This window comes from Danio rerio, chromosome 9 (genome assembly GCF_049306965.1).
Source record: "Danio rerio strain Tuebingen ecotype United States chromosome 9, GRCz12tu, whole genome shotgun sequence".
In the NCBI taxonomy this organism is placed as follows: Eukaryota; Metazoa; Chordata; class Actinopteri; order Cypriniformes; family Danionidae; genus Danio; species Danio rerio.
Window position 1 is genome coordinate 3,914,605 of NC_133184.1, and position 10,396 is coordinate 3,925,000.

The 10,396-nt window shown below is 37.5% G+C and overlaps 1 protein-coding gene across 5 annotated transcripts in view; it reads right to left on the bottom strand.

The window, feature by feature from the left end:
* ubr3 (ubiquitin protein ligase E3 component n-recognin 3) overlaps positions 1-10,396 on the bottom strand; it is a 119,203-nt gene that overhangs the window by 7,021 nt on the left and 101,786 nt on the right. For all 5 annotated transcript variants that reach the window (NM_001423758.1, XM_017357738.4, XM_021478824.3 and 2 more), the window contains 4 exons: positions 8,263-8,363; positions 4,955-5,079; positions 1,186-1,293; positions 55-180 (listed from right to left, as the gene is read on the bottom strand). In NM_001423758.1, the coding sequence (NP_001410687.1) occupies positions 55-180; positions 1,186-1,293; positions 4,955-5,079; positions 8,263-8,363 (460 nt within the window). The remainder of the gene's footprint in view (positions 1-54; positions 181-1,185; positions 1,294-4,954; positions 5,080-8,262; positions 8,364-10,396) is intronic.

Consider the following 10,396-nt stretch of genomic DNA (forward strand, 5'->3'; position numbering starts at 1 on the left):
TAAATATAGCCCTAGTGCGTGTGTGTGTGTGTGTGTGTGTGTGTGTGTGTTTACCAGGCAGCCGGGTAAGCTGTCTCCATACAGGTGGTGCTGCAGTAAACAGGAGAGTCTCAGGAAGGGCAGACAGAACTGCTGGAGCCTGAACTCAATGGACTGAGGAGACCAAACACTGGAGCTCAACTACAGAGAGAAGACAGCATTAATAACAGCTCATTTCCTATTGATAACAGTGTTTTTAAACTTTTGTTTACAGACCTGTCTTTACATAAGAAGTGCTTTAGAGATTGCTGAAACAACCAACTTTAAGCTCAAACCTTCCTTACTAATACCGTACTAACTATTAATAAGAAGCTAATTAGTAGTTTGAGCTAAAAGTCTTAGGCTGCGATCACACTGCACTTTTCCCCCCATAGACTTCCTTTTATACGCACGTGAATGCGTCAGACCGGAAACGCAACCTCGTGCGTCAAGTTTCACTGTTCACTGCATTGGAAAGTTTAAGCTTGGTGTACTGACCTGCGAAATTGCATCACTTGACTGCGTGAGACCAATCAAGGATCAAAACATGACCTCTCTAGACAGAAATTTAAAATATGGACTAATAGCTCGCTTTTTTAATGTCTAATCATCTTGTTTAATCCCACCCCTTTTCATACGTGCACGCACTAACTCTAGTGTGACCGCAGCTTAAGTTTGCTTAAATTTGACTAATAGTTTGAATTGTACACTAAAATGAAGTGCCAGCCTGGGTTTACTCCAAACGTGAAGCACTGCATGAACTTTTTTCATTTCAGTTGCGTTATCTGAACTTGGGCAGTAGATGCGCTCAAGATGAAATAATAATTAGATAATGATAATTCGGCTCTATTCACATGTTATGTAAATGAATCCCATGAATACTTTAATAAATTCGTGTTTGGTGTAAACAAAGCACTGCATGGTGGATTCTCATGAAATGAACAATGGTTTTCATCAAGAAAATCATTTGGAAAGTCTACATTACTATTACTGATGCTGTAGGTCAGTGATATCGACAATCAATTTCTATTAAATACACTTACGGCAAGTCACATTATTAGAATACTTTATTTGTTTTTACCTAATTAATAATGTGATTAGGTCATAATAGCTTTACTGAATTAATGTGGACGTGTGTGTGTAGATCCTTCATAACTTTAGACTCACAGCGGATGTTTCCTCAGAGTTGGTGTCATACACGTCTTTGGCCTTCGTCAGCTCGGAGATCATGTGACCCAGGAGGGACTCCCATGATTTGTCAGAGTTTGGCAGGTTCTGTATGGCACAAATAAAAAGCGTGAAATCCCTATACTGTAATCATAAGCCCCTTTCACACATACAGACCTTTCCGGAATATTGCCGGCAATTTTCCGGAAAGGTTGTATGTGTGAACAGGCCCTTTTTGAAAATACCGGTAAATTCGTTCTGGCTATTTTCCGGAAAGAGAAGTTGTAACATTACCGGCAATTTGCCGGAATGCTGCGCTGTGTGAATGCAGAAGGAAGACTGCCGTAATAAGCGCGTGCACGTCTAGAACGTGCTGACGTGAGACGTCTGCTTTAGCCAATCACAACAGTCAGACGCATTTACGTCCGCGCGGTTTGTGAGGATAAAAGCCTTTGAATATTTTTCCAGACACATTTAGCTGCTAGAAGTTAGTCAGATCACGTTTATATGTTCTTCTTAATGCCAACTGTGTAAATAATCATCGATGAGATGCTTATGATAAGCCATTGTTTGTTTACCTTCAAGCTTTGCGTGTGCCTGTGAGCGCCAGCACACGCACATTTTATGAACATCTCGACATGCGAAAGTGATCCTGCGAAAGTTGTTCACAATATTGATCATCCACAGAGATTGTAATTCAGTCAAATGCTTACAAATACAAGCGCAGCCGTTTAAAGCTCATTTGTGGTGAATGATGTCAGAATTTACCGGTATTTTGGAATGGATGTGTGAATGCTCTTTTCCGGAAAATTTCCGTAACGTCCTCGCCTGTGTGAACAGCGCTTTTTTGAATATACTGGTAAAGTCGTTCCAGAAATTTTCCAGATATTTACCGGTATCACTGTGTGAAAGGGGCTATAGTCGCCTTAACTGAAATACACAACTGTGTTTTAAAACCTAGTGACAACCAAGTTCGAAATTTCCGTATACGTATTTTTTCTTATTCAAATCCGAAAAATTCGTCACTTGCACAGAGTTCGATGCATATTTATTAATCCATTGCGAAATAATTCACAAAACTATATAAAATGGAGTCTTCGAGTAGTGACCATGATTTCTTTTGTTTCCCAGAGAGAAGACAACAAAAAGGAACAAGAAAATATTTAGTTTATCCCATCCTTAGATTGCGAAGAGACAAAGGTGTTCCACCTCCTTATCAAAAAGCTCTGGGATTATCCTGACCCATTCAAAGTTTACCTCAGATAGTCGGTGGCTCAGTTTGATACTTCGCTAGCAATACTGGAATCACATATTAAAATAAAAAAAAAAAAAACACCAATTTTCATGAACCAATCGATTCTGAACAGAGACTGGCAGTTTGTATGGAGGTACGGAGATACAAGCAGACCAACGTTATCTCACAGCAATTTGTAACTTTTTTTGATTCAGTGCCTAATTCATATGAATTAATTTGATCTCATTCCTACAATTTAGTATGATTCACTTATTCCCCATTGGTGGTTGGGTTTAGGGGTGGAGTTTGGGGCCACGCCTCTTTTTTTAAGATCGTACATCGTTGTAAAACTAAATTCGTACAAATTAGCCACTAAACTGACAAAACATAAAATAGTTACGTTTCCCCGTGAGATCCGGCTGAACAGACATACACGCACACACCAAACCACACAGAGAAAATAGCATACAATAAACCACAGAACATTTGTATTATAATAGTTTCTCCGACATCATTTTGGATTTTGCTTTCCCTTTAATATGGTGGCCATGAATTGTCAAAACACCTCTTAAAAGACTTTTTAACATGTCCAAAACACATAAATAATAAAAAGTAACGCGATTAATTTTTTTTTTATGATGGTTGAAAGTCGTAAACAGATAGACGAACATCGAACCGGATTAAATATTTTAAATGAGGCACGAATGTTTCGGAGGCATTGTGTCAATACGAAGTAAGGTCAAATTTATATTTTAATATGCTAAAATTAAAGACAAAAACGTTGAACTTTTAACGTTTACCGTTAATGTGCTCTTAAACATAACAAGCGTGTTGATTTAATTGTAGTCAGCATCTTACAAAAGCAATGAACATTTCAGACACAGAAAGAGATTCTCTATAATGACTATAATGTGGACTGATGAAATGAAGTCCATCTATTTCCCACAAACCCCCTTAAAAACAGGCATTTAATGGAGTGCAGAGGCATTACTAATGACCTGTTCTGTGCTAATGAAAACTGAGATTTATCTGAAGGTTTCGCTCAAGTAGCTCTTCATATGCAATCTGAATAAACTGAAGATTATTGCCATCATCCACTTCAACAAACAGGATGGAGGGGCAATAACAAGTTTGCGCCTTTTAGAAAATGAGCTTATAATGGAGGGTCTTGGTGTGCAATTTAATCATAATAAAAGGGACGGTTCCTATTTTCCAAATTGAAATGAATGAGCCACGTCAAAACAATATAAATAAAAACAGTACAAACAGCTAAATACACGATTGTTGAATTAGCGTTCTTGTAGAAATAGAACACGCATCCTTGCTAAATTGAACTTATGGCAAATAAATTACTGAGAAGCCAAACTGTTGGCAAGCCAAATTTTTTAGCTTGGCCCTCTGGTTAAATATTGAAAGTCAAAGTCAGCTTTTTAGTCAATTCAACCAGATGTACAGGACAAATAGAGAATCGAAATTACGTTACTCTCAGACCCTAGGTGCCTAACATATACAACTAATACAAAAAGTAGAGTTTTAAGAAAGAATTTACAATAAATACAATTATAAATAAAATGTAATCTAAAAAATATACATAAAATGCAGTCTAAAGAATAAAAAAAGAAATAACATTTGTAAACAATACAATACATAGGCTGCGTCCGAAACCGCCTACTACTCAGTAGCTACTGCTTTTGAATTTAAACATACTACTCGGCCGTTAGAAAAGTACGTTCTACACAGTATAAATGTGAAAAGTATGAATGAAAATTGGACATACTACATCTGCCATTTTGTCACTCCAGAATCTCTTCGGACGTAGTAAGTCATCCGGGTACTTCTCGTGTACTGATTTTCGAATTCTAGAAATTCAGACATACTACTCGGCTCGCATACTGATTTTAGCGTACTATATAGTATGGAAGTATGCGGTTTCGGACGCAGCCAATGACATTAAACATTTGTCATTGTATGAATGACATTCATAAAGTGACATTCAATGTCATGTCAATGAATAAATTTAGCTTGTTTTAAGGTAAAACTGGCTTAAACTTTGAATTGTTCTATCTAAAACAAGACAATATTTTTAGATATTTGGACTAGAACAGAGATTAAAAAAAACTCTGAGGAAAAACTTTTTTTTTTGCAGTACAACTGATGGATTGTAATGATTGTGGTTAAATAGATGATGAAGATGCTTTAAGCAAAGTTCAACTTCAGCCAGTTTACCTCATACAAGGGCCAGAGGGTAGAATCTAGTAAACACTATGTAGGGAATATGTCTCTTATATGGCTCGTAGGGGGCTTTTCACAAAGGGTATAAAGATTTTTTGTTGGTTTGATTATAAGTGGACAATGATAATTACAGCTCTGCCATTCAAAATGTGCAGAGTGGGGGATTGTGAGGACCAGGATAGAGAACCACTGAAGTGGTTGAAGTATACCCCGGAAATGTGCTTTCTGATTGGTGGTTGGAAGGATAAGTGATTGGGTGATGTGTTTGACAGAGAGGTCAAGCGTATTCATTGGCAGTCGTACCTTCTTGGCAGCTCCAGTGTTGCTCCAGGCGAGTCTCTCCTCACGGCTGAACCTGATGGAGAGCGCAGCCAGAGCCTGTGTGAACTGCAGACTGTACAACACCTTCACCACACACGTGAAGTGCTCTGCACACAAACACACAATAGGCCAACATGACTAACAACACCACCAGATGGAGGATGCTTTGTTTAAGACAAGACGTTTAAGACAAGATCAAAAATTCCATGACATTTCCAGGACTTTCAAGTCAATTTTCATGACGTACTGTTTAACGTAATGTCTGCATATCAATCATAAGAAACGTTTAAGTTTATTACAGCATCTCATAAAACACGCAATAGTTTCAATGTATTTGTATACATCTATGTAAAATAGATGATGCTCACGCAGCACGAATAAAGTAAAAACAACAAACCTCCATTCCATTATACAGATATTTGTCGAACAAATTTTACATTATCCTAATAGTTTGTTAAACTTCTATTGTAAAGCCACAATCACACTGCACTTTTCGCTCCATAGACTTCCATTCACAAGTTCTTTGTTTTACGTGGTTAGCTTCGTTAAACCACACTACGATGCAATTTAAATGTCTTAAAGTGTATTTTGGGTGCTTCCCAGTACTGGTTTCCAGCTGGATGGGCATACATGCCTCCTTTCACTTTTTGTGTGTCGTGTATGAGCTTGCTCAATAATCATGAGCAAATGGGTCAGGGTTTCATATATTACAATTAGTTTTCATCATTTTCAGAGCACTTGCAGATTTACCCAATTTATCTCTGACCACACCATGAATAAACAGTTAATTATTTCTTAGCCACAAATTTTAAATGTGAAAAACATGCTAAATATTGCTGAATACTAAACTTTTTATTTAACAAAACAAATGCACAGTCATCTGTCCTGGCTAAAGGTCCCAGATCACCAGTTAACTACACATAAATGGGGAGTTATTCTCCCATTAAAGCAATGTTATTGTACAAAAGTGATAATTAAACCATATTAATGCAAAAGAAAGCAGGTAAAAACACACTGTGTGATAATGAAAGGATAATCACACATGCATGGTTAATGATAGACCCATAAATTATCTGCAAAGAATGATTAAACCGAAAGCAACTGGTGCTGCTTACAATAAGTCAATTCTGGAACTCTTGAAAGCAGCAAGACTGTGGGTGCATGTTCCTCCCGTTTTTTTCAGTCTATTTTCAGTTTCAATTACATTTTTTTTGTCTTACTAATCTTAATATATTCATTTAACTGAATAAAAGCATTTGTTGTAATAACCAGATTCAGCCACTAAAGCTCTGTAGACCTCACAGCTTTCAAAAGAGCTGTGGCTGTTTTGTCCAAGAGCAACGAAAATCAATCGTGTGACGGAAAAAGGACATGTGATTTTCTGGAGAGCGTAATTAGCCTTTTGTGCGCGTGAAGCAGGTGTTAAGAAATCCACACACACTTTCACTAACAGACAATGACAATCCATTAACATTCCACATTACAGACAATGACACCTCTCTCTCTCACACACACTCCATGTCGTTGTGGCAGCACTCTGCTATTCTTATAAACGATTTTCTGTTGTTTTTTCAGTCTTCAGAGTGATGTACAGAATTGATTGTCCTGTTCACGATGACAGAACGCATGATGGTTATTTGAGTCAATCAATGACCAGTGATCCACCAGTAACAGTCATGGTCCGTTTAAAGACCAAACACACGTGTGAAAGTAAGTAAGTGTGTGTCGGGACAGAGGATGATGGGCTTTTTGAGTGGTGTAAATAATACACGTTTTGCAGCACGGCTATTCTTTCCACATCTTTACGTGTTTGTCAGGAAGTAAAAGTGTATTAAAACACTGCTAGATTAATAATATTAATAATTCCTTACATGTACATAGCGTTTTTCTAGACACTCAAAGCGCTTTACACAATGGGAGGGGGGGGGGGATCTCCTCATCCACCACCAGTGTGCAGCATCCACCTGGATGATGCAACGGCAGCCATTTTGCACCAGACCGCACACCACATACCAGCTGATTGGTGGAGAGGAGACAGAGTGATGAAGCCAATTATGATATGGGGAGGGTTAGGAGGCCATGATGGACAGAGGCCAGTGGGCAGATTTGGCCAGGATGCCGGGGTTAAACCCCTACTCTTTTTCGAAGGACATCCTGGAATTTTTAACATCCACAGAGAGTCGGGACCTCGGTTTAAAGCCTCATCCGAAGGACTGCGTTCACTGAGAAGTATAGAGTCCCCTTCACTATACTGGGGCATTAGGACCCACACAGACCGCAGCTTGAGCGACCTCTTATCCAGGTTCTGACCGGGCGCAGCCCTGCTTAAGTTCAGTGGGCGACCATGTGAGAGTTGCAGAACTAGCTGCCGGCAAGATGGATTGAAAAAAGTAGCATAAATCTAAATGTTAAACATTTGTACAAATAAATCAACCAAGTCGCTCACTATCAGTCATCTCTGGCTCCTTGAATAGCACTAAACATTATGTGCTGACTTTCTAAACTAGCGAATTGGGCTAAACGATACCTCAACATTAAATTGAATATGCGATTTGGCAAAAGCTACACTTGTCTTGCACATCATGTGAGGAAAGTACGGTGATGTGATCAGCAGTAAATCTCCTCCTGAAGCCTAAAGGGTGCTATCTCTTAAAAGAATCACAAAGAACAACCAAATATGCCCAGAAGAAATTGAAGAAATACTAGTTTATGAGAAATCCTTACATAGATATTCATATTAGATGTCGTCTACTAGAAGATAAACGTCAACAGAGCTGCCATTTTGGTACAGGGTAGCGCTACTTTGAAATGAATGTGGGACCAAAATTTATATGATCTGGAGTTTTGCAAATATTTTTTTATTTAAATTTTATTTATTAAATTTAAAACTATAATCTTACATCACTTTTATACATTGATAGACAAGTGACCGCAGGGACATGTCTAAAAAAAAAAGCGTGTGTTTGTGTGCATGGAAATGTATCATCCTGCCTACCTGTAAAATTTGATCTAATCCATGTCCTGAAATAAAGCACCTCTCCTGTTTTTACTTCTAATTGTAACGGAGGGAGCGATTCATTTGTTAATGAATCTCGTTACGCGATTCTCGTTTTTTTTTCCAGAATTGTGCAGCTTTAATTAAATGATTCAAAACAAGAAGAAAATACATTTTCACTATGACATAATATACAAAAATCTCTTAATTACATTTAAACACCCCAAGCATGACAAAAAGTGTTCGTAAAATTAAAGTTTGAATATTTTCTCTCTGTGAGTGAGTGTGTGTGTACCTTTGCGTAAAGGCTGAGGCATGGTGAGGATGAAGATGATTAGGAGGGATGGGACGTCTCGGAAAAGCATGGGAACCTCAGGACGCTCTTCATCACAGTACCTGCGCACACAAAAACAAACAAACAATGAAACACTGCAGACACACAAATCAATCACCAAACAACTGTTTTATCTGTATAAACTATATCTGTGTTTCTCAACCATGATACCTGGAGGACCACCAGCATTGCATGTTTTGGATGTCTCCTTTGTCGCACTCATTACAGGTCTTTCAGTCTCTGCTAATGAGCTGATGCTCTGAATCAGGTGTGTTCGTTTGAGACGTGAAAAATGAGCAGAGCTGGTGGTCCTTCAGGAATGTGGTTGAGAAACACTGCTCTATATAATTTATCAAGATTTGTACACCTACATCTATCTTAATTCTCTTTTATAGTTGCTTTGTTCATTGTATAATTTCCACTTTGTTTTTAGGCAGCCCATTTTACCATCCAAGGACAACCAATTTTTGGCTAATTCTGGTGCATTTCTATACACTGTGACTGCCAATTAAACAGAAACCTCAATTTCTCACAGTATTCACTGCTAATATTTAAAGTATATTAATTAAAATGTTAATGAATAATTAACAAACTAATTCAAAGCAGTGTTTCTCAACCACGTTCCTGGAGGACAGGGGTGTCAAAATGAATCATACATCAGCTGTGAGATCGCCGCTGCCGCCTGCCGCTTATCAGCATCACTCATCTGTGAAGAACGCAGCGCGCAAGAGCCAATCACAACCGTTTTTTTTTTTGAGGGTGTGACCAATCAAGGGGGTGTAAGAGAACTAGACAAGGATCAGAAATTGAGCTGGATATTTATATTTGTTTATATTATTTGCTAAATGCTCGTTTTGTTTAAAGTTACAGTTTATATGTCTGACTGTTTGTATTAAATGACAAAATTGCATTACAAAATACAAATAGTATATAAATATAAATATATTCATACATTTTAATACAAGAAATACTGCTGTGAAGAAAATATAAAACTGTGTATGGAAAGCACCGTCAATGCACCGTGATGCACCGAAATATCGAATTGAACCGAATCGATGGCATGATAATCGTAACCGAACCGAACCGTGAAACTAGTGTAGGTTCACAGCTCTACTCGAGGACCACCAACACTGCATGTTTTGGATGTCTCTTTTGTCTGTCACACCCATTACATGTCTTTCAGTCTCTGCTAATAAGCTGACGCTCTCAATCAGGTTTGGTTAAGGAGACATGAAAAATGTGCTGGTGGTCCTGCATGAACGTAGTTGAGAAACACTGATTTAAAAAAAAAAAAAAAAGTAAAGTATATTAAAGCTGGTTGCTCCAAACTACGTGATCCAGACAATCTTGTCTGAATGTTTTTCCCCCAAAGGCACAAGATACTAAAGAAATAACAGGACCATTTCTGTGGGCGACCTTGAGTCAAATCTTGTTTTTCTAGAGTTCTAGCGTTAATAGGCAGTGGGTGGACTATTTACACAGATGGCAAACAAAATATAAAAGGCAGATACTACTTAAGTAAATATCTATTCTTTTACCAGAGTGTGTGGGACTGAGTGCAGTCCATTAGAGCACAATGCTGAACTATGAATGCGCACTCATTATATGCACACACACAAAAATAATACTACAGCAATAAATATGTTACATTAAATGGAATACATGCTCAAATTAAAACATAAATACCTTATGATGAAATATCAAAGCAAGTGCTTATATTGGTCATAAAGGATATATAAAATAAATAAACAAATAAATAAATAAATAAAATAATAATAATAATAATAATAATAATAAAGTTTAATCTTTAAAGAGATAGTTCACCCAAACATGAAAATTCGGTCATTTGCTTATACTTGTCGTTAAGTTGAACACAGAAGACGATATTTTGATGAATATTAAAAAGCAACAGCCACTGACTTTCACAGTATTTTTCTTTTGTTCCAACTATGGATGTCAATGGTTGCTTTTTTTCAACATTGTTCAGAATATGATGTTTCGTGCTCAACAGAAAAAGGAAATTGATCAGCACGAGCATGTGGTTGTTCCACAGTTTCCGCTAATAATAACCATTTTTAACCCAATTGGAATCACA